This window comes from Rhagoletis pomonella, unplaced genomic scaffold (assembly GCF_013731165.1).
Source record: "Rhagoletis pomonella isolate Grant_MI unplaced genomic scaffold, Rhpom_1.0 Rhpom_scaffold_00013, whole genome shotgun sequence".
NCBI lineage: Eukaryota > Metazoa > Arthropoda > Insecta > Diptera > Tephritidae > Rhagoletis > Rhagoletis pomonella.
Genome location: NW_023458567.1, coordinates 11,808,613 through 11,833,811, shown reverse-complemented (window position 1 = coordinate 11,833,811; position 25,199 = coordinate 11,808,613). Strand labels below are relative to the sequence as shown.

At 38.9% G+C, this 25,199-nt stretch overlaps 1 protein-coding gene across 11 annotated transcripts in view; it reads right to left on the bottom strand.

The window, feature by feature from the left end:
• The window catches only part of LOC118748808 (protein NipSnap-like), a 178,322-nt gene that overhangs the window by 113,460 nt on the left and 39,663 nt on the right, over positions 1–25,199 (bottom strand). For 6 of the 11 annotated variants that reach the window (XM_036483498.1, XM_036483497.1, XM_036483500.1 and 3 more), the window contains exons 4-7: positions 9,777–18,534; positions 6,494–7,627; positions 4,196–4,692; positions 191–2,350 (exon numbers count right to left, since the gene is read on the bottom strand). The exons of 1 other annotated variant lie outside the window; for it this stretch is intronic. In XM_036483498.1, the coding sequence (XP_036339391.1) occupies positions 782–2,350; positions 4,196–4,692; positions 6,494–7,627; positions 9,777–18,534 (11,958 nt within the window). In that variant the 3' untranslated portion in view covers positions 191–781. Of the gene's footprint in view, positions 1–190; positions 2,351–4,195; positions 4,693–6,493; positions 7,628–9,776; positions 18,535–25,199 lie in introns of those variants that run through there. 4 more of the 11 variants (XM_036483503.1, XM_036483504.1, XM_036483505.1 and 1 more) reach the window with 4 other exon arrangements.

Genomic DNA, 25,199 nt, shown 5'->3' with positions numbered 1-25,199 from the left:
TGTATTTACTTACCTTTACTCTTTTCTCTACGTACTCGGGTATCACCAATTTGTCAGCAAACTACATACGTTAAGTTTTCGTCTAAGTTTAATTCAATTCAATTTATTCAGTGGCGGTATGAAAAATTATGTTCATAAGTTTTTTTTTTTTTTTCTATTGTAATCTAGCGTTTACGTATTCACAGTTAAATAAATTAAACATAAAATCTTTATTTGTTATAAAACTAAAAGTAAAACAAAGACAAGCTTTAACTACGCGTTTCGACTGTGAAACGATATGCGTTTGGAGCATTATGTATGTATATGTACTTTAATAATTAAAATATGTTTACCATTTGTAATAATGTTAATTGAAAATAATTACGGTACCTTACTCTTAGATATAATTAAATTACATTCATGTCTTTCTCATATAAGTTTGACTATAAATAATCAGTTCCGCCTAATCTGCAAATCCACAAAAATGTAAGTATTCACTTCGCGCGTTGTTACATACATACGTACATATACAAAAATAGGAATTTCAGCTTACTTAATCGGTAATTAATTACTTAAGTAACTTTTTGAAAGTACTTATTTATGTGTTACATTTTATTTTATTTTTTTTATTTTTTTTATCGACGAAACATAACCTAAACGAGTAGTTTACCACTTTCGTATGCTTAGTAGCACATTTGCTGCTTAAATATCACGAAGGAACATGGTCTTATTCAAATCCTGTTGTTGTGCAATAAGTATGTTACACAACTCCACCACTTACGTACATTTGTAATTTCACCGCTCAACTGTATCTGATCTTATGACTCAACGGACAGGGTTTTATTGTTTTACGTTTCTTTCCAGCTGCTTTACGGTACTTTGTCATATCTGTGGGCGTCACAACTACGCGCGGCGTTATGTTGTACAGCAATTTGAACTTCGATATGGTGATTCTCGTCTGCACAGTATCTGCTGCCGCGATCTTGATAAATATTTTATTCAAATCCAATGGCACTATTGGCTTTCCATAGTAGCTAAACGGTTGCAATTGCTGCTGCTCCGCTTGCGATGTTTCACTATCGCTTACGATGCTAAAGTTGGAATTCTCGCTATCGTCCATCACGACATTCTCTCTAACCACAGCAGTCGGAGGTGGTAGTACCTCCAAATTGTGTAGCGTCTTCCTCTTTTTATTGCTGAACAAAATCCCAGTCGGTTCACCCGTTGGGGAGCTAACCGCTAAGCGCATCATAACAGACTCATCTCTACCTAATGCAATCGTGCTGCGACGTTTCATAATTTTTTGTGCGGTTAAAGTTGGTTGCAATGCCTTAGCATTATTGCCAGCCAGCTGCAAGGCCGCTGTGGTCGAGGATGAGGCTGATACTGTGGAGGTTGGTGAGTTTGCGCCGGTTTCAGCCATTTTAGCTTCGATGGATTTTCTAGCGACTAAACGTCCCAACGAGAGACGCGGTATTGGTGGCTGCTGTGACGTTTTCTGTATCTCATCGTAGAGCAATTTAATCTGCTTGTTTCCATACTCTTTTAGGTATTGCGTTAAGCGTAGATTGCATAGATCTACCGTCAAACCATTGGGGAATATCAACTGCAGCTGCTGCAGGTATCTACTGATTTCGGCGCTAGTATAGATATAGCAGAAATTCTTTATCTCTTCACGATGATCCGAGTAACAATGTTGCATGTAACCATTGAAAGAGGACTGTGGCTGTGTGCAGAAGTAGCAACGCTTAAAACCGCTATAATGATCGATCATATGTCGCAAGACGGTCATTTCCTGTTGCGACGTGAATGGGCATATCGGACACGAGTAGATTAGTTTACTCTCTATTATCTGCGATTTAATATCACACTCATTTGGGTGCGCCAATGATGTATGCTCCACAAAACCAGCCTCATTGGCGAGCAATTCCATGCAACTTAAGCATTGGACGTATGTTAAAGGGGAACCCAGAGTTTTCAATTTTTCGAGCTGTGCCAGCGACATGACTTTTAAATCCAAAGGTTTGTGGCGCAAACGCGTTGTGTGCTGTGCTAAGTGCGCCAACGATTGGCCTCGATACTCACAATGGCCACAAGTCAAACCAGCTGATGTGGCATATGCGTCGGCAGCTAAATATTTAGTTGCCTGGTGCATCTCTTTCATGTGAGCTATCAATTCAATACTGTTGCCCGTAAACGAAAGACAATGTGGGCATTTGAGCGTCGTACAAATACGATAGCGGAATGGTTTCATTGTATCAAATTTTTGGCAACCGGAACTTTGCCAATGTTTATCACGCAAATCCTCGAAGTTTGGAAATTTAGTATTGCAATAGTAGCAAAGAAATCCAAATTGTTCTAAATTTAAATTCTGAAAATTGGGAGGTAAGGTATTTTTGATTAAAAGGATTGAAAAAAAGTCGCACTAAACTTTCTAGAAATTATCAACATTTGGAATGTTGCTATCTGAGAATGAGTAAGCATGCAGTATGGAAAGAATTTAAGGCAATAAAATACAGCTAATAGAATTCTATGTGAATATGACGAATAGATCTGGCAGCGTTGCTATAATGAGAACACTAGCCTGGTTAAGAATGATAGAATACAAGATTGCGTATTCCTGTGGCTGATGACGTCACGCTAAGCAACGCATAGGGGAGATGAAGGCGAAAAAATAGCGTCGGTAGCTAGATACAAGAAATATTTAATACTACGTACAGAAAGAGCGAAATTAAAATAAAAATAGGAACTGCAAGCTAGTAGACATTAGTTACGCGAATTTCTAGCTAGTTTTTTCTGCTTATTTTTATGTTATAAATCGTTTACTAGTAAAAATTAGTAATTATTATTGGTAGCTATCCATAAAGGAACAAACTTTGTGCGATATTACTATAATGACGTCTCTGAAACAGCTGATTGTGTCAAACTCGGCAAGGGTAAAGTAGCGGCACTGCTCAATGCGCCACCTTTGTCTTCTCTACATCGTGAATATGAAGGAAATATTAATATTTCAAAAGACAACGGTATGTGCCTGGATTTTTTTTTTTTTGCAAATGGCGGACTGAACAGCTGTAAAACGAAGTGATGAGGCTTTTCGCTACTGACTGCCGAGGTGCGGCTGGTAGTAGAAAAAACTATCGTAATATGTCTAATAAGGACGCAAATTTAAGCTAGCGTTTTGAAATTAATAATTCAGCAGTGGGATTAAATTGCAGCTGAAGTTTAGTGGAATTTTGTGAAGGTAAAAAGTGCACTGTAGTGTTAAAATAAGGTTAAAACAAAGTGAACTGTTAGTAGGTGTATTCAGCAACTTCTGTAAAGCAAGGTGTAAGCATTTAACCCTGATTGTAAGCAATCGCAATATGACGCTAGAGGGGGTACTGAAGGTAGATAGAAAAATCGAGATACCTGCAAGTATCAGCGTTCTATGTACTGCACGACGAGAATATTATGGGACAACGGACCACTAAAGCTTCCGCTCCGGTTGCTCCACAGATAACTACGCTTCTGGTTTTTTAAGACCACTTTTCGAAGGCGTGAACACTTTAGTTTCTGCTTGGCTTGACAAATGGTCGAAACAGTTCAACGAAATACAGCAACAGGGTTGGGAAAACCCACGATCATAGCACAATGAACTTAAACTAGCAATCTGAGAGTTGAAGAAGTCCAACGAGACTGCCTCAATTTGAACTTTCACTTCGCGCTAAACTCAGTAAAATCTTCTTTTTTACGAAGGCACTTACAGACACAAAAAAAAAACATTCTAGTACAACAGACATAGTTTAAGTACAAAGGAAGTGATGTTAATCACAGTTGACAAATATCTAAGCATAAAAATGTAAAATGTTAAGTTATAAGCTTTAGTTTAAATGCGTATAAAATTCTTTTGCACTGCAAGTTTGAATAAAGAAATATAAAATATTCAATTAAGTCAACTAAGCTTTATTACATAATATACAAACCATTTTTATTAAAATATTAAATATGCTTAACTTTAATACTTAATTTAATTGATGTTTATGAGAATTAATTACTATTTCATATTTGCATTGCATACATTCGTATCAATGAATTTCAGTCTGTTTTTTTTTTTTTTTTTTGACATGCTAAATATGTACATACATATAAATAGGTACATATTGCCCTGTTTTAAGAATCAGAAGCCCCACTACATACATAAATACATGAACACTAACAATAAAACTTAAACACCTACCTCATCACTATCGCCATTTTCCGTTCCCTCATCATTATCATCCAAACATAAACGCTTTTGATAGCGTTCAGATTCTTCCTCATCCTCCATAAGTATGCCGCGTATGTGTCGTACACGTGTCGGATCGTCCCTTTGCCAGAGCGGACGCGTATCAATCGCCTTCGCACTGCTATTACTATCTTCCTGCTCCTCTAGCTTTTCGAAAACATAACGCGCTTCACGCTTTTTACCCGAATGCTTCTCATCGATATGTGTCATCACTTGCACCAATTGTGGCGCTGTAAATGCGCAATGCATACATTGATATTGGTGTTTGCAGGAATGTTGAGATGTTGCATGCGCAACGATTTGTTGGTGTGTCATTGTTTTGTGGCCACACAAATTACACGACCATTTGTTCTGTTTGCCGCCTTTGGATTTTAGCGCTTCGGATTTAGCGGCGGCTCCTGTGGTTGTCATTGGTGTTGCGGAAGTTACCGTGCTATCGGGGTTTTTGGCTGTTGAATTTAGTTTTTTTTCGAAATAACCAGGAAGAGTTTAAAAAAATAATAAATTGGAGATTAGTGCGGAGACAGGGGCGTTTTAGGTATTTAGAAATTATGATTTTTTTTGATTATAAAAAAAAACGGTGTCTTACAAATATTTAAACCGTTTCTCTACTTCTACTTGTAGCTTGAGGGGCCTGTCTTACAAGCATATTGTCGCTTGGCGCGCAATATTTCGCATACGCCCCAATCGGAATACCACGCATAAGGCTGCGGTTTCACTAAGAAAATTCGCACGACGTCGCTTCGACACTGAAGTGCCTACGTTGGTATGTTGTGGTTTCGGTAAGACACTTACAAGGCCAGTATGCAGCTCTCAAGAAAAGCAAAACCTCCATATAAAATGACTTACAAGAAATGGCTAAGAAATTTTCTTGTGTCAAATTTCCTTAAGGCAGTACGCATTTCTTAAGAAATTTGCTACGCTCTTACCGAAACCGCGGCCTAAGTTAGTACGAAAATTTTACTTTTGAACAAAAAAACTTATTTCATATCATAAATTTTAAACTTAATTTCTTTAGTCTTTTGAAGTGTTTTCTAACTGAACTTACTAAATATGTATGTGCTTCTACTATGTATATTTATTCAACACTTAATTAAAGTGGGGAACCATTGAGACAGGGTAACCGAAAATAATTTTTTTTTCTCCGACGTGGTATTGTATTTGGCGGATACGAGGTATTACGCGCCAAGCGGCGATATAATCGTTTCAGTTGTCAAACGGTTTTTTATGGTAGAAATACAACACGTCTTATATATGAATGCATGTACATACATACATAGTTGTGTGCAGCTGCAGTTCTAGTGATGTGTTGCATATAAACACACTTCATTTATTCACTTTACATTAATTCTCCTCCTTTAAATTTCAATTTGTTGACAGCATTTTGCATATCACTTTCAACTTTTTATTAATTTGAGAGATTACATTTCACTTAGGTTTTCATTTTACTTCATTCCACTTCGTTTCACTTCACTTCACTTCACTTCATCTCATCTCATTTGTTTTCTTCTCATTTCACTTTCATTTCATTTCATTGCTTTCCATTTCGTTTCACTTAATTTTTTTCATTTTATCTAATTTAATTTAGTTTTGTTTTATTTTGTGTATTTCACTTTATTAAATTTTTTGTCTCTTTATTTTTTATCTTTTTTGTTATATTTTTAGTTTTCTATTTACTTTTTATAATTTTTTATGTAGTTTTTTTTTAGTTTTATTTTTGTAAGTTTTTTTTTGTTTGCAAACTTTCTATCTTTCTATCTTTTTATTTCACTTAATTTTTTTTTTGTTATTTTTTTATTTTTATTTTATTTTTAAATTTTTTGATATTTTCATTTTCATTTTTGTTTATTTTATTTTTTAATTTTATTTGTTTATTTTACTTTTTATTTTATATTTTATATTACTAAATACATATGTATATGACCTTATTCATAGAAAAGAAAGTCGGTTTAAAAAGCTCTATAAATTGACGTTTTCATATATTTTTCAATTTATAAACCTTTTTCAAAGCTACTTTATTTTTTATGAATAAGGCTAATAGTTTGTATTTTTTCATTCTATTTCCAGTGAAATCACACCACCATGTAAACACATCACATCACACCATTCACTTATATGAATTCACCTCAGAATAAATTTCATGCTCTCCCTTTTATTTTCACCACATTTCCTTCATTTCTCATCGCCAACATTGACTTCCCCTCAATTTTACTACACTTACAACTAGTACCTTAAACGCTATTCACTCACCTGCATTCTCTTTCGTCCGATCGTACTCGATCACCTTCACGAATAACGGCGGATCTACATCATGCTGTCGTATATGCCGATCAACCACATTTTTCATGTAATGCAAGTACCCACAGGATTCACACTGATACAATTTCGGTCCATGAAAACGTAAGTGATTTAGAATCCGTTCAATCGACAAGTTACGCTTACAGATCTCTTCCTTGCAATGCGGGCAATTATAATTCAAAATATCACCGTGCAACGCATTCAAATGCGATCGGAAAATATCATCCGATATTGTCAAATATTGACAATTGCTAACACCGCAGGTATAACGTTTCGTATCCGGTATATATGCGTAAAGTACTTTGCCCTTAACGCCAATGGTTGGCGCGTTGTTACCATCATTAGCAGTGCTTGTCGCATTTCCGGTTGAGCTGCTGCCCACCACCAAAGAAGATGATGCCAGATTTGTCATTCTATCGAAATGTTTCTCGTTCGACTTCAAGCATGGTACCGGATTGATTGGATCAACCAAATTGGTCAATTGCTGTGGACCACAATTGCTGTCGTCGGTGTGCATTTGCAAATGACGCATTAAATTCGTGCGTACCTTTGTTTTATATGGGCAAACGGCACAATTTAGTATTTTATCAAATATCGGTGTTAGCGGCAATAAGCCGATTTCGCTCGGTTTGAAATGTGTGCGCGAACTGGATTTCTTGCGTTGCCATTCGACAATCAGTTTCTCACGAAACTGTTGAATCTCATATTGACTTAGAGTTGTTGTGAATATCACATAGTATGAATTGCTTGAACTTTGTTTATCTGTCGCTTTAAAAGGCAATAGAGTGGGACGTAATTTCTTACAACGCCAATGTTTGTCCTCAAAATGTTTTTGCATTTGTTCAATGTTAATGGCGGTATTTGTGCACATATAACAGAAATATCTGTGTATACCGTGTGATTTTATATGCGTCTTGATCTTTTGTGGCTTATTAAAGGTACACTTACAATGTGGGCACTTGTAGGTGTGGGCATTAATATTTATCTGGCCCAGGGTGGATAGATGATAAACGACATGTGAATAATAGCTCGCTTCGGTTAGTTTTGTCTTGCAATCCTCAATGGTGCAGCGGAAAAGTTTCGAGTCTGCAACGGTGAGAGGATTATCATTAATTTAATCCGAAGTGATGGTGGAGTTTTAAGGAGAGAAATGTTAATGTTTTAAACGAACTACGCCATCTAGTATTTTTCTATTACTAGGCAACAGACACAGAACGATTATGGCGTAAGGTAGGGCCAGAACATAAAAAGTCGCAATCACGTAATCACAATGGCCTAAAGAATAGATGACTCAGAATATACACATGCAGATTTGTCTGTACTAGATGTCCATAATGAGCCTATGTACATATGTATGTGACTAGGGAATCCAATCCCGCATAAAAATCGCAATCCCGCAAGCTTCCTCTAAACAGTTATATTCAAAATTGATATATATAAAAAAAAGACGATTTGATTTAGAAAATCTACGTTATTACTTTTAATTAGGTTGAGTTTTTTGATAATATTTCCGAAGGAATGATAAATTCTTTAAGGTTTCATCTATTAAATTTGACCTTATTTTATTGATTTTGGTGATTATGTATAGTTTCTAGGTATATGGTCAAAATCGCTATATCCCAATGGGAAAATAGGTAAGCACCTTACGAGGTAAGTCATGTTTTCATTCAGTTTTTAATACTAAAATTGTCATCATGACTAGTAAAGCACAAAATGAACACCTCTGACGACGCATTACGTTATAAGTTGCAAACTAACGTGCAGTGAAGTTAATTCCCTGCTTCATCACGTCAGGATTGGCTTCTAACTTTAAAACACATTGCGAAACTCAATGAATTCATCCAAGAGGCCTACTGAAGTACGTCCTATAAAAGCCGTTCTGGAAGGCCTTCTATGCGTAGCGAAAGAAGAAGCCTTTCAATTGATGACAGTCCATACAAAAAAAAAAAGGAGAAGGGAATGTAGAGTGGAAGACCTTTTGACTCTAAGGAGGACCTTTCGGAAGTGCTTTTAACTCCTTAAATTATCTACTGGGTTGTAAAATGATGTATGTATATTTAATATAGCCATGCACGACGAACATTTTGGCGAGCTTTCACCGCACGCAATCGTCTTTTTCATTTTTTTTCTGTAGTCCCGCAAATCCGATGGATCCCGCATTTGTAATCCCTCATTTCTGATACCGCGAAAATGTCGCGTGATCCCGCATTTGCGGGATTGGACTCCCTATATGTGAATAATTTGTGACTCTAAAACTGGATTTACATGAGACGATTTTCTAGGCGATTCAACATAGCTCCAGAAAAATCGCTCGTGTAAGTGATTCAAAAATCGCTTGCCTCAAAGTAGACATTTGCATGCGATTATCGCCTGTCAAAAAATCACCCCATGTAAAGGCAGCTTAAAGGTTGGTGGGCAAGGAGAAGATCCGCTTGCCATGATGTTCGCTTACAAAGATTACAACGAAATATGTTTGAACAACGTGTCGCATAGGTGTATACCGAACTTATATGCAACCAAGTATGCATACAAGTCTGATTGTATATATTATCCTTGAGCCTCAGCTACTTTGGAGAAAGTTTTTTTTTGCAAAATTTTCCTTTATAGGAATGGATAGATAGAAGAAAATTTCTTTTCCATTTCTTTTACAAAATTTTATATGACTTTCGATTTTGTTCAGGCCTGAATGATATACCTTCAATTTTTCGCTTATTGGAGGCAATAGATGGGGATCGGCCTAAGCTTTCTAACAAAAAGCTTAAGTCAAATGTATTATCGCGCCTTCATTATTGAGCCGCAGCGGTGTGCCCATTCCGAGCCTACTACTGTTCCCATAAGTGTCGAAGGCGGTTAAAGAATTTTTCTTGAGCAATTGTTCGTGGCTGCTCTCGGCGGAAAGGATTGGTAGGAAAGGTCTAACAGCTGTAAAGCCTCTAAGTCTTGGTATTATTGCGAGTCAAAGCTATCGGTTCGTGTCACACGAAAGGATGTACTATAGAAAATCGACTCGCTGTGGTAATTCTACTCCCAAGCCTCAGACTGCGAGCAATTAAATGGCTACGAGAGGTATGATGCCCCGGATTAGTTGTGAAGGACGGGCACACTTGTAAAAGGTGCGCGCACGTTATCAGATGATAAAATATATATTGATACGAAATAGGGCGTATAAAAATCTAGCTTTAAGTAGAATTTCTCAACTAAATTGCGTATATAAAATAATACTAATGATATTTACCTGGCACACCAGTTGCTGAAACAATGTCCTTAAGTGCAGTTTCCCATGTTTCTTGAGTGAAAGTCTCTTTCTTCCCCCAGCGCTGGTAGTTGCTCGCCCCAGTACTGGTAGTTGCGTTTTCACTCGCACCCTGTTGACTACCATTGCTATCCGGGTTACGCAGTATGTCCCTTATCGTTCCTGTATCTGAAGCGCTTCTCATCAACATACCATGCTTTTGATCGGTATGCTGCATAAATCCATCCACATCTTCAGCTAAAAATGAGCATTGCGAGCAACGCAGATACTCACGTTGGGCGCTGAAGTTTTGACGGTCATGGAATTGCAAATGATCGCCCATGGCCAGTGGTAAGCGCGTCTGATATTTACAGCCATTTGCCATGCACTTAAATTGTGGTGCCGTTGGTACAACAACTGATGAGGTGCTCGTGCTGCTACCCGAATCCGAACGACTTATACGTGCTGAAGGATTCGCTGCAATTGAGATATTAAAACCCAAACGTCCTTCTTCATATTGAGCCGAAACTGTTTGGGTTATAAGGTAACTGCCAGTAGTTGCTTGTCCAACAGGCACAGTTTCAGCGACTACTTGCGGTTCCGGCGAGTCACTTGTGACCGAGTTTCTATCAGCACCGCTATCACGCTCGGAACGCCTGTTCCTGGCAAGTATGCGCGATACTTCCAAAGACTCGGAAGCCGAACGTTCCAGCTCGGCGCGTTCCTCAGCTATGTGTTGAGCCCAAAGGGAGCCTGTGTTATTTGTTGGTGATGCGTTGGAGCGGGAATTTAAGCTGCAAACATTTGATATGACTGGCAGCTGTACGCTAGGTGTGGTTGGTGGAGGGGCGTTGTTTTCCTTCAAGCTAACCACACTGGCTATTTGTAGTTGGCATGGCGGTGTTGAAGCTTGAGCTTCCACTGTAGCAGAAGGGATTTCCTTACTAGGCGAACGACCATCTTGGGCGCCAATATTTTGAAAGTGTCTATTCTCAATTGGTTTCTCTACTGCTGGCGGTTGTATTTGGTTTAGGAATGAAGTTGAGATCGCCGGTGAAGGCGATCTTTCTATGGTTGTCAATTCGACCTGCTGCGCGTTTTCATCGAATACAGTTACTGGCTTGGAACCTTGCGCCGAAGTGGGTGTCGGCGTTGTCGATAGACAATCGCCCGTCAAGCGTCTAATCTTAATACGCGGTCTATCATCATCAAGTCCTGGCGAATTAGACTTGGATGGCTGTTTTAACTCTTCTACTGCAGGTAGAGGAGTGAGGATCGGTGACGCTAAATGCTTCGTACGCATGTGATTCAATTCGACGGAAAGCGGGAACTTATTTCCCAAACCAGCATCGCCTTCAACTTGTGCTTTGCAACTGTGACAATAGCCATTCCAAGTGCTCTGCTTGTGTTCACAACTGAAATGGGTTTCAAGGCCAATTGCCTCACTCGAATAGAGAAATGTGCAATTCTCGGAAAGACAGTAAAATTTGAAAGTATTATCATCGATGGATTTCGAATAGCCGATATTTTCTATGCGGTGTATTGATGTCAAAGCCATCAGCGGACCGATCTCATTGGCGGCTGCAGTAGTGGCCACTATCCTACTTTGTTCTTGCTGTTGTTCGTTTACAAAGTCCAATGCCTCCTGCATATCCGCTTGTTGACTATCGTTATCTAAATGCATGGGCGTAGCATTTGCCTCCCAATTGTCTGACATGTAATCGGAATTTAGTATGGACGAAACATCACGGAGGTCCTGCAACGATTCCATGGGTGTTAACTCTGGTACCAACTCTATTGGATCATTCAGCGGTGAGTCGGGCAATAAGTCAGCCAAATTGGTAATAAGTGGACGAAAGCCGAGGTTAGGTTCATCACTAAGCGGTGGCACATGTGCCAAAATCGTTGGCCCGCTTCTCAGCTCTACATTGGAAATATGAACTGGAGCTGGAGTTGGAGTTGCAGGCGTAACTGGAGCTGGAGTTGGAGTTGCAGGCGGAGCTGGAGTTGGAGTTGCAGGTGTAACTGGCGCCGGAGTTGAAGGTAGAGGTGCGGCTGTAGGTTGAGCCGCTACCTCTACATTGTTATTGCTCACATTTACTACGACGTTGTGGGTAGCGTTCTCTTTACTTGCCGCCTTACTAGGTTCCCCATCCTTCCTTTCTTCCGTCGGCTTCCTTTTGCTACCAATGGTGATTGATAAACTTCTCTTTAATTTCGTATTCGTCGCGTATAGCCGATTTAACTTATGCAACACATTCTTCTTGCTAGATTTACTGTTTTTACTGTTGATGGCGCTTGACGCAGTCGAAACCACAGACGACGACGTGCTCGGTGCAGACTCGGTTATTTCAATATCTTCCCAGTTATCATCGTCATCTTCAGCTGGTGAATCGACAGCGGTTTCAATCGCAGAAGAAGTTACTACATCTGTAACTCGCTTTTCAGTGGCCAGGCAGACGCTTCCCGTATTGGTAGAGAAGGCTGTTTCCGTTGAGGGATTTAACTCTGGCCGTACCGTGGACTTTTCGGTACATAAAGGATCTACAGTAGCAGTGTTAGTGGTTGTACAACTTTTGTTTTGAGTCTGTGGTGCATTCGCAACATGAAGGATGGTAGGCGCTTCGACACGTGGTGCTGCTGTCTGTGCTAGCGGGGACGTTACGACATTTAGCGTGCTTTTTGTTGTGCTGGCTGTGGTCGGTGTGATGCGAGGCACTGCTGGTTTGGGGCTGCTGTTGGTGTTCGCCATGGATACTTTCCCGCTTTTTATACTTTTGAATCTCTGGCTTAAGCGTTCTGCCATCGATATGCTGCCACCAGCTACGCCGCCGACAGCAGATGCAACGCCATCAATTCCAGTTACCGGCTGTTCATGTGATATAGTAAACAAGCTTTGCGCGAAATTATTCATAGTGGGTGACTCATTTGTCTCGCGTGTGGGCACAAATACATTGGAGTTCAAAGCCTTCTCGACAGCTGACTTCTTTACATCGGAGTTCTGCTTGCACTGCACACTTTTTGCGATTGGTAAGTCGTCACTATCAATGCTTTCGTTATCACTTTTCGGGGAGTTTGGCTCCTCCAATGCAGCGTTACTTTCCTCGTCCTCTTCGTTGGTCTCCTCCTGAGTTTTGGCTTCTTCGATGTCCTCTCTGTCTAAACCTTCATTCAAAATTTTTGTTTCCAACTCGATTGCTTTCAAAGCGTCCACATTTTCCACGTCTCTGATATCGAACAAATCAATTGTGTAGCCGAGTTTAGCGATTTTCGATTTGGCCTTACCATGCTGATTGATATAGTGATCGTCTAGATTCTGTCTGTTTAGCTGTATGTAATTACATAGGTGACAGACATGTCCTGTCAACACTGGACCGTGTGGCATCGAGTTCTTACGCACTACAGTCGCGCCAACGCACACTGTCTTCGTATGAGTGTCTAGCTGGTTTGCTTTGGATGAAGGTCGATGACAATCACTACATTCAAAGAGGTATTCGCCTGTATGCGTTATGAAATGCTCTGTCCAGCTGCTCTGTACCGTGCGATTGTGCTGCAGGCAAAAGGGGCAACGATATGACCAGTACATGAATTTCTTATGGTTTACACCGAAGAAGGGTTTAGACATTTTTCCCGCCTTCATTTTTTCCAAAATCTCAGGCGAAAGTCGCGATGCATAGTATTCGCCGTGGTTGCCCTTGTAATGTGTAGCTGGAAAATTGATTTTCGTATCACATATCACACACCATTTAGTCCACTTCGATTGCGAATGCCATTCTTTATTGGTATTCTTTAAAGGAGCAGACTTAGAGGCGGAGTCGTTAGCATTCTTTAAAGGAGCAGACTTAGAGGCGGAGTCGTTAGCATTCTCCAAGGCATGGTCGCTTTCGGCAACAACTTCCTCGTCATCGGATAACAAGGCCTCTTTCGGTTTCTTACTTTTCGGTCCTGGTTTGGATTGCTTCGCTTTAACGTCTACCTTGACCTTCTTAGCGGCTGGCTCCTCAGACGGCTCATCTGAAGAATCGTCTTCTACTTCCGATTGTTTTATCGGCGTATGGGGTTTTAGTACAGGCATTTTTCGCGGTGGTGTTTTATCAGTTTTCGAAATGCTATTCACTTCACTCTCAAGTTCATCTGCGCTGTCATTCGCTTCCACATTATTTCCTTTTCTGTTCCTCTTTGACCGCCTTTGAAAATCATTGACATTCAATTGCTTCAACACAACCTTGGCTTTACGTATGCGCGGTATTGCAGGCATTACTACCGGCGTGTCGTTCACTTCAGCAGCCACTGCAGTTTGACTCGGTTTTTCAGTAACATCCTTTGCATCATCAACTTTATCCGCCTGCTCTGCGGCTGCAACCAGCGTGCACATGCGACGCCCAGTGGCCGTTAGAACACCTTGACTTATAAACATGGTGCGTATGTCCTCGTTTAGACGATCCAGCTCATTCTTATACTTTCTTTTGGCTTTTGGCGGTTTTGCTACATTTATGGCATCACTTTCGCCTTCCTTCTTGTCTAAGACATCTTCCGGTTTCTGCAAGTCTTCACATGCTGATGCAACACTTTCATTTTCACCGGCCTCGTCCTCGTGAGCTTCTTCAAGCTGTGCCGAATTTTTCTCTGCCTGTGTTTCTACAATCTCTTTTACGAATTTCAGGTTGTCTTCGCTGAGAATTTGCGACAATAAACTGAAAATTTGTGCTTTATCCTTTTTTGGGTTTAGTATGTCCTGTACGAAGCTTTCCAGCAAGTGTCGTTTTTGTGCATCTTCGTCCATTAGCACGTCAATTCTACTAGGCTTTGCTGACTTTCCAACTGCTTTCGCGGCTGGCGATGGTTTAGCGGTATCTGCTTCTTCTAAGGGTTGTGCGTTCGCAGCCACATTTGATTTCCTTCCTGTAGCGCATTTATTAGGTTTTTCTTCATCAGCCAGTTTTTCCTGTTTTATTGTTTTCGCGGTGACGGAGCGCTTTTTCTTTTCAGTTTCTTCGGCCTCCACCTGCTCAGTAATCTCTACATCCTCTGTCACCTGGTCACTACCGGTTTCGTTAGTTTCCGTCTTCACTCTACTCTTGGGGCCTTTCTTTCCTCCTTTGGGTGGCGTTTTCTTTACCACTGGTGACGCTTTCTCGCTGGGCGGTTTCAACGGCTCGCTACGTCGTTTGTGTTGGAAAACTTCCAAAGTACGTTGCACTTCATTAAAGTTTACGTTAGTGCGTGTGCGACGCTTGCCGGAAATTATATTCTGTGTTGAAACCTTGCAGTTATCGTCGGTTCTCTGGAACATTTCCGCCAGACACTTGTTCTTTTTAGGCAGCATAGCGTCAATTTCCTTCCGGCGTTCCTCCTCTTTTGCGCCTTGTATATCTTCATACACCAACGACTTGAAGGGAAAGATCTTATCTTTATCCACTTCCGGTAGACTACCGCGCACAACCATTGTGTTGCGTCGTCTCAAAATACGCGCTGGTATTGTAGCACTGCCGAGGTTATCTGAAAATAATGATGGAGTGGTTGAAGGAGATTCACCCTCGCCTTTGTCAGGCTTGCTCTCTTCCTTCGTTTCATTGTCTGCAACTGGTTTCTGTGGCTTACTCTTGCCAGACTCTTGGTTTGCAGTGACAGCCTCAACAGAGATTTCAGCTTCAATTGGCTTTTGAGTTATGTTTACTTCCTTCGGCTCATCGGAGATACTTGCTGGCGCTTTGGAGGGTGTAAAATTGGACAGAGCGGTTTCTGCAACCACACCTAAGTCTGCGCCACATGCTGGTTGGCTTGCTCCGATATTATCCTTCCCAATTTTAGTGCCGAGTTCCTGTTTGGAATTCGCTGAGGCTACTTGCGTCACCTCAGCGTTCACCGGTGCAACACTCACTTTAGTTTCTTGCATTTTATTTACGGTTTTCGTTTTAACCTTCTCGCTAACTTTTTTGTTCGTTTCTTTATCCTTTTTGATTGCTTCTTTGTTTAGGTTTATTTTATCGGTATTCTTTTCGTTTACCTCATTCTGTTTGGTTACATCTTTCTTTTGGACTTCTGCCTTTTCATCCTTCTTTTCGCTAACTTCTTTCTTTTCGCTTCTATCCTTCTTTTCGCTTACATCCTTCTTTTCGTTTGCTTCCTTCTTTTCTTTGACTTCATCCATGTCCTTCTTTAGCGCTGGATTTTTCACAAACGCGATCTTACCACCTTGCACTGTCGCCTGTTTTTCAGCTGTCTTATTTTTTTTCACAGTGTCCACAATATTCTGCTCTTTTTCTTTCTTTTGTTGTTTTTGTTCAGATACTTCCACTTCGCTTTTGTTTTCTTTAGCTTCTTCTTTCTTCTCAACAGTTTTTGGTTTAGCTTCGCTGTTGTCGACTGGTTTTTCGACAGTCTTCTTTGGTATTTTAAAGCTAGTTTTCGCTTTGGGAAACTCACAGGTGCTAAAGTCGGTGCTTCGATACAATTTATCCAACGTAGATGCGGCTGGTGGCTGTTCGGAAAGCTTGGCTAATACACTGCTATCCACCTCAGCCACTTCGCCAATATCTTTGCTGTTTTCAGCAGTCTTTGCCGCCTCTGCAGCTGCTCTTCTCGCTGCCTCTTCCGCGGCAGCGCGCGCTTTTGCTTGCTTATATTCCACATATGTCCGCGGTTCACTCTGTTTTTGCTTTTTCGATTCGAAATACTTGCTGCGTTCGGTTTTATCATTGAGCAATGCGCTAAATTTACTATGATTAGGATTATGAGGCGGTACTCCTGCGGCAGAGATTTGGTGAAGGTGCTGATTTGTGGCTAGCCGCGGCGGCATAGGATGCCCGACATTTGGGCGTTCAAAAGGTGGTGTTGGCAACAAGTGTGGATTGGCTGCCCGAAAACCACTATTCACAGGTGCATCTTTTCCCTTCACGTATTCATTAAAGGACCGATTAATTGGATTTTGTGGAATGTGCAATGGCACTGGCGGCGGTATAATTTTTGGTACATTTACAACCGGCGGCGTTTCTGGATCTGAGTCCCAGTTTTCTTCGCTGCTGTAGCCACTTTTACTTCTCTGCGTCGACGTGGGCTTATTTTCTCGTGGTGCAAACTCAATAGGGGGTTGAGAACTGCCATAGGCTTTCGGTGAAACAGTCACAGGAAAGTCTCTTCTCGAATATATTCCCACTTGTGTTGGATTGATTAGTATATTATTTGTCAGACGTTGCCTTGGATCCATTGGCCCGCTGGGATAATTTGGACTGAGTGAGGCGCGCGGATCTTTCACACCAATATCCAGTATGCTGGGTATTTGATATATTCGCCCAGGTGGCTTGGTCACTGTGGCACTAACTTTTGAATTGGTTTGCGCTTGCGGTGAAGTCATATTATGCGGTGATACTTGTGGTTGTTGATAGAGGCCTGTGTTTGCGCCAGCAGCTGTAGGCTTCCTTAATCTGGGATCCTGGGGTAACTGAGCATTAAAAGAATTTGACGCACTTGGTGGAGTTGACTTATTTGTAGCACCGACAAAACGATTTGGATTCAAGCGCGGATCTGCTGGCGGGGTAGCGTGCAAGTCACTATTATTTTGATAAGTGCTTCGCTCCGCGCGCGGATGTGGTTTATATTTTAAAGCTACGCGTTCGTTGGGCAGAGAACTTTCCATATCTTTCGGTTTTGTTGTTGTAACTGGTGGCTTCAACATATCCGGACTGTCTCGCCGCTGTGGTGAGCCTTTTGTAACAATGGCGAACTTTTTACGTATTTTGTCGAGATTTGACGCTTCACTTGGTGATATTTCAGTGGCTGAACTCATGGTGTTATTCGGCGACTTCGCCGGACGACGTGTACCTATTCCGGCAATACTGGGAATACTCTTATCATTCGCATTTCCTTCACTTTCACTCAGCAAGTCTGAGATATCACTAGCTGACAATGGCGGGCTTTTCAATACCTCCGGTATGGTAGGCACTTTGACGGGTATGGAAATGGGTGCAGATCTACCGGGTACCGTCTTAGGTGGGTCCGGATTACGTACTCGCGAAAACATATCATTCGATTTCGGCAAGTGCTTCTTAAAATTGAATATCGTATCATGGTATCTATCTTCCAGCCTCGATATTGGTGGCGAGTCGGGTGTTAAAGATTTTGCGGAATGACTTGTGTTAAATGACGGTCTTTTATTGACCTCGAAATCATCCCAACATTCTTCGGGTGAATAGATTTCATGGGCGAAAGCATTCGATGCGCGAGGATCACGATTTCGCGACGACTCTACATGGTTCTTATCACGATTTATGGCGTTTATAGTTGGAGGTACCACATCTTTTGAGCTCTCCATGCCAGCACTGCGTCTATTAAATATTTTTGAAGAATCACTAGAACGATCTCGCTCGCTTGAACGAGCAACCGATCGATTGAGATTTGACTGTTGTTGTTGTGTGTGATGTTCACGCGATTGATGGCTGCTTTCATGATGTTCATGGCGCTGTTGGTGATGATAATGATGGTGGTGGTGTTTCTGTTGTCGCTCCTGTTTATGTCTATCTCTTGACAATTTTTCACCCTCCATGGGTGATTTCCGCCGTTCTGTGGGTATTTCCACAGGTGGTACTTCCTCCAGAGGTTGTGGTGGTGGACTCTCTGGTCCTGTTATATCTACTACATCAACACTAGACACTTTATCTGTTTTACTTGGCACTTCTGTTTCTGACATTGTTGTTGTGTTATTTATGTTGGAAGTATGACTTGTTGGTTTGGAAGTTTCAGTTTCACCCTGCAAAAAGGGTATCTACTCATTGTTTGGGCATATTTTTGATAGTATTTTTGGGTTTGTGTTTTTATTTTTTTCAATGCAACGCAAACATTTTAAAGCAAATAACAAGAAGCAAGAAGAATGAAAGGAAATTGTCAAAAATAACGAATTGAAAAGTAAAGACAAGTTATATTATAGGCAAACATAGGTAAAATTATAAGACTTAGCTTATTTATGTTGTACTAAAACTAAACTAAAAAGAACGCTAAAAGGAGAAAACTCGCTAAAACATAATTGCACTTGACGCAGCCTTTCAATGTCCTCCTCGCTATAGCACCAGATTCAAAACGTCGTAGGGCAGAGACCCGCCCTTTCTAAAAACTCGTTTTGTACCGAATGGCTCAGAGAGGGTCTTACCAATTCTTACAGCGTTGTTGCTATTGCTTAACGTAATTTTACGTTAGTTACATGGGGATGCCAAATTCAAAAATCCCGATGTACAGACGGCTCCTTTTCGTGCTACTTGGAAATCCCAAAGAGTATCGATCTCTCGCAGATCTCTACAATCATTTGACGTACATATGACGAAAACCTGCTATATAATGGATTCGTCAAGTTTAAACCTACACTGTTAAGACTCAAACAGTTCGTAGACGGTTAGAGTTAGCCTTTCGCATAATATGCTCAATAAGACATTATATGCAAAGTTTAATAGGCGGATTCCACGGTAGTTGGCGGATATGGCAGGGTCGCCTTTTCTGTGGATTGGGCAGAGCACACTTTCAAAGCCTGATAATGGCCACTTAACTTAACGGAACTTAGAACTTAGAGAATCCAAATGAAACAGATCTCGACGTGGCATTAAGTTACGTTAAGTTTCGGCTGTTCAATTATAGTTAACATCCATCTAGGAGTATTTTTAAGTGAGATCCTGTAAGTTACGTTAAATTGCCATAATCACACCATAAGACCAGTCGTCAGGTAATCGTTCATGCGGCGATTTGCTGCATAAGAGTTGATGCATACACCTTATCAACTACTCGCCTCCGCACAGTGTGTATTAAAAAAATGGAAACAAGTAATTTTTAAGCAAAAAACAAACCGACTTCAATGCTCATTTAAAAATTTAAGATTATCGTTAATTTCTTCACGATCCAATTATTGGATGTAAACAAAATTGGTATGGGACCACCCTTGAGGTACCACCTTTCCGATGAAAAAACAATTATCAAAATCGGTTAACGTGGTCCAAAGCTATGCGGTAACATATGTACATAAAAAAAAAAATATTTCGACGAACTGATAACCTCCTCCTTTTTGTGAATATCTCGAGAACAAGAAGAGGCAGCGAAATAGTTGTAGCGGTATTTTACAGATTTTGAGATGGAGAATTCAGGAAATGTAGTCTCGTTGGATAGGAAAATTACCTTGACCTGTTATTGTGACCTTCAAATATACGTTTTAAAATTTTCCTTTTTTCACCTGAACCCAGTTTGCAATGAACTTTTTAAAAGTTACAAAAACACGGCTTTGACCCATAGAAGGCAAGAAATTTCCGCCAAAATACTTTTTGCTTAGAAAATTTAGCTAATTTCACCACTCACGACACCAGCATGCTGGTACAACCATAAAATTTTCATATAGTTTTTGAAGTCGCACCAGCAGCTGGTACAATCGCACCACAAGAACATACACGGTCAATCGATTTGATGGGCCATTTAACAAATAAAGCATATTAAGGGTCGTAAACTTATCTATTTTAAACTATAGTAGTATAAAAACGTAAGGAACATACAATACATATATGTATATATATCAGTCTTTCTTAGTTTAAAAATTCATCTCTTATATAGATGAAAAAAATATGAGATCAAATTAAGCATATACAATTTTTTCATGCCAAGTATGAATAAATTCTCCAAAGGGCTAAAAAAAGGGCTAGGGGCAATTTTAAATTTATGTGGTCAAAAAAAGTATGTGGTAGCTAAATCTAGCCACCAAAGGGCTAAAACGGCAACACTAATCCTCAGTAGCGCTTCAAAATAAATTTGAAGTGGATTATGTATTTTACGCTGCGGTGGTTATGCCCCTTTGTTGACGATTTTTACTGAACATTTATGATGAAGTACTAAAACTTTATTTTAAAGCTACATGGAAATTCAAAAACCGATTGGAACAATTTTTTAATGATTAGAAATTTATTATTTTAGAACGTTTAACTCAAACATATATCTCCATTTTTCACTGAGTAAAAATTTACTCACTATTCAGTTAAAAAGGGATAAACAACTATATTGACTCACTCAAAGTTGTAGTGATCTTTATATAATACTCTCAATGTTATTAATTTTAATTTTTTTTGCAAATTTTTTTTTTTTTATAAAAGTAGAGCTCAATTTCTAACGGAAAGTAAATCAATCCAAATTCCAAACTTTGTCAAAAATAAAAAAAAATTAACAAAGTTTTATTAGAATTGCAAGATTTTAGGTTAAAATTTCTAGAAATTATCTGCGTACCAAAATACGCATGTAAAGCTATTTTATTTAATTTATCGCTGCTTTTTTTCTCAAAATTTTAACGAAATTAAATGTAAACTAAAAATTCCCATTAATTTTCTTTTAACGTTCCGCCACTGTGATTTGTTTTGAAATCAAGTGTCACTTTATACATACGATTACTCGGTTTTCCTTTTCTTTTTTTATACATCTGTACTGTAATGCACTGACTGCACTTGTAGATACTTCCAATTAGGGATGTTTCGAATGTCATATTTTTCACATTCGCGAATGCGAATTTTTCGGAATGCGAATGCGAATGTTAGGAATAACATCAAAAAAGCTATAATCAACTTAAGTCATCGTTATTATTACTTAAAAATTTGGTTAACTATTAGAGCATTGAACGAGTGCCTCGCCTATACCGCGTTTTAATCTAGTAGTCAAAAGTACAAAAGGGGCATATTATATTTCAAAAAAAGTTATTTTGCTGCCTTTTCTCCCATGAGACGATTTCTTATATAAGGCCGGCTGCACTGAACAATTGCTCACTTGGAACGCTGGCGGGTGGAGCGCTCAAATATTTGCGGGCCAGATCTGTCAATTTGTCGTATTTTAGTTCAGTTTTCCACCAATCGGGAGGATTTTCTAATTTTTTCTTTAAGATAGGCCTTCAACTCAGCTTTAATTTCACATTTTTTAATGTCTCCAGATTCTATAACCGAGCCTTCGCTTTCGCTGGAGGATTCTAAAATTATTTCTAGGTTGCTTATACGACTTTTAGCAGTACTTGTTGAAGGCCCATCAATTTGCTTGATAACCTACTTAACCGTTTAGCGTCTGAAGCTAAAAGCCGGTTATTTACCGCACACTTGTTAGACAGACTTAGAGCCATTTCAACATTATTAGAGTGGACTCTCTGCCCGGGGTTGCCACTGCCGAAAAAAATACTTACCATCCACTTGAGAAAAATCTACCAAATGTGGAAAGTATTTACGAACAACTTTTTTTAATTATCTTAATAAACACAACAGTTTCTCTCTATTTTTTTAGTTACTTCAATAAAAGGAACTTTTTATTTAACTAATCATATCATTGGCATATTCTCGGTTTCCTTCAACCAAAAGCAAAGTGATAAAACTTCATCATTTGAAGAAACTTCAACTGGAGTTATTATAGGCAAATAGTAGAGGGACTCAAAAAATCGCTTCGTGATTTCTTTTTAATATTAACAATGTTTTTCAAGTAAAAGTTTGTTTGCTATTTTTTGTATAAGAATATTGTTTGCGCTTTAACCAAACCCAAATTACTGTCTAAATTTCGAACATTTTACTCTGAATTTTTTGATCATTTTTGGTTATGCAGTTCTATAGTCCAGGGAATTTAAGTATAACCAACAGTATGCAGCTAAAAATTGCCGTTGATATATTTAATTTTTTTGCCGCCGGTCTTTTGCGTTTTTTTTTTTTTTTTTTTTTTTTTTTTTTCCGCCGTTTTTTTTTTTTTTTTTTTTTTTTTGTTTTCATTTAACATCTGCCATTTATAAAACCTGCGTTGATTTTTTCTTTTCAATTTTTTTGACAACAATCATAGTGCGTAATTACATACCTGTCCACTTTTTTTCTTTTTATTTAAAGAGTATTTTAAAATATTTAGTCCATTAAGAGCTGCTCAGGATTCCACTAAATTGAGTTTTTAATGGAGCACGATATGTTCGCCTTTAAACGATATACATACATACATGTTGTTACCTTAATTCACAAATTCCCTAACCAACACTTTTTTGCAAACTGCGTTTTTCACAGATTTTGGTAGGATATATTAAACTACACCTTCAATAAAAATTTGTAAGTTAAATGTTCAATTTTAACAGTCTGAAATACTTAAAAAATGATTGGTGATTAGTACCAAAACAATGAAGTTACATGCCAATTTTTAAAAAGCCCTACCTGTTTTTGATATATATTTTTTTAATGGTTTTTTGCTTATCCTGTAAAAATTAAAATTTGTTGGTTAGGGCCTTTGTGAATTAAGGTAACCATATGTATGTATATAAAAAGTGTGCATTAAAGCGTTCGAAAATTTATGCAATAAAGTAGACTATAATCTTGGTAAGAAATTCATAAAATAAACATATTCAGAAACGAAAAATAAAGCGCGCGAACGAAACGTTTAATTTGGTGTTAAAGAAATTACTTTAACAAAAATCTACCAAAATCAAAAAAAATTTACATTTTTACCAACCCAAATTTTTTCTACCAATTTTGGTAATAATTTACGAAAGTGGCAACCCTGCTCTCTGCCCATGTACACATTCGCATTCGCAAAACATTAGTATCATTTGATGCGAATGTCGAATACGAATGTGTAAAATGATGCGAATGCAAATATTCGCAACATCCCTGCTCCCAATATAGAAGTATTACATATATGGCCACACCATAACGCCATAGCCATAACTGAAGTGCGAGTAAGAACGTGTTGCCAGACGTTCAAAAAATAAAAAAATATTGTTCACAGCCAACGTTTTGGCATAAACGTAGAATATGAACTATTTAGCTATGCAAAAACCATAAATCTGAACTACATAACCGATTCAAAAACTAATGATGCCAAAATAAAGACAATTAATTTATCTTTCAGTTGATGTAAATTTCCTATTTTTTCATAAAATAAAATTTTTTAACAAAAACAAATTTATATTATTAAGAAAGTACTATTAAGTTAAATACCTTTACCTTGATGTACATATTTTATTATTATGATCTGCTTTTGAGTTTTAAGAATTTAGTGTTAATTTAGTGATAGTGAGAGAAGTTCTGCGCAAATGTCCTACGATATTACACATTTTGGCGCGTCTGGCAACACCGACATTGTAGACTACGAAAAATCAGCTGTTTATGGTTATGATATCTATAATATGGTTACGGTTATGGCTATGGCATTATGGGAACTATGTCACCACTAATTTAACCTTTAGGTAAAAAAATAAGAAAACTCAAGGAAGGTAATTTTAAATGTTTGATTGTATGAAAAATTACTTTGTTCTCAAAACCGACCTCCTTTTTTCTTTTTTAACAAAAAAAAAAAACTACATGCAATGACTTTGAAAAAAATGTCTGTGGATTTTTTGGTGCTTATGTATGAACATGGAAATGGATTCCTTGCTGCAAGAAGAGCCAAAATATATGTGCGCAAAACTTTTAAAAAGTTCATTGCATACTGGTTTCTGGTAAAAAAAAAAATAAAAGAAAATTTAAAACCTTCCATATTTGGAGGTAATTTTAATGACTACTTTTCCTGAATTCTCTATCTCAAAAGCTTTAAAATACTATTACACTTATTTCGCCATCTCATCTCGTTCTCGAGATATGTGCATGACTTTGTCCATTTTTTTCCAAAATAGAACACTGTGCGTCGTCAGCTTCAAATTTTTTCTGGTTTTCCGGTGGCGAAATTGGTATTCGTCCATCGTTTTGGACAGGCGGTGGAATATTGGTTCCGCCGTTCTTGACTGGGAACTTGCGTTTATCTTCTCCACTGGTTCACTGTTACCTTCTAATTAAGTATTGTCTTAATATCAGACAAAAAGTCGCCGTTTTTGTTCTTACTAGAATTCGCCCTGGTCTTCGGAAATTTTTCGAGCTTGATGTCTTCGCACTCACGCCTTTCAGACTCTATGGGCTGGTTTCTCCAACTCAACTTAACATAGTTAAGCCAATTTTCTTGACTTAGTCATGAATAAGCTGTGTAAAACGTAGGCTAACTTTTGACTTAAGTCCAAAAAGTGCCTAAACTAAGTTAAGTTGAGTTGGAGAAACTAGCCCTATATGTATGTATTTACACGCAATCTGCTATGTAAGCAGCTTTTCGGCATTAAGCTTTCTTTGCATTGCTGGATGTTTTGGTCCGCGGAGCATGCGTTCCGCTTAACACAACATGATCGATCTGGTTTCTCGTCTTTATAACTGCAAACAGACATGTAGCTTGACGATGTTCCTATGCCGGAACCTTTGCAGTGCTGAAGACTAAGTCCGCTATCGCATGTTGTGTCGTAGAGGTTGAATTTTTCGACGATTTTGGATCAAAGTTCACAAGAGTTCTGTGGCCGCCTCGTCCTTCCCTTTCACCGGGGCGTGGTCACAAATGAGCGAGATGCTGAGGAGTCTCGACTTGTTGTTGTTGCAATACTAGGCGCCTACACCG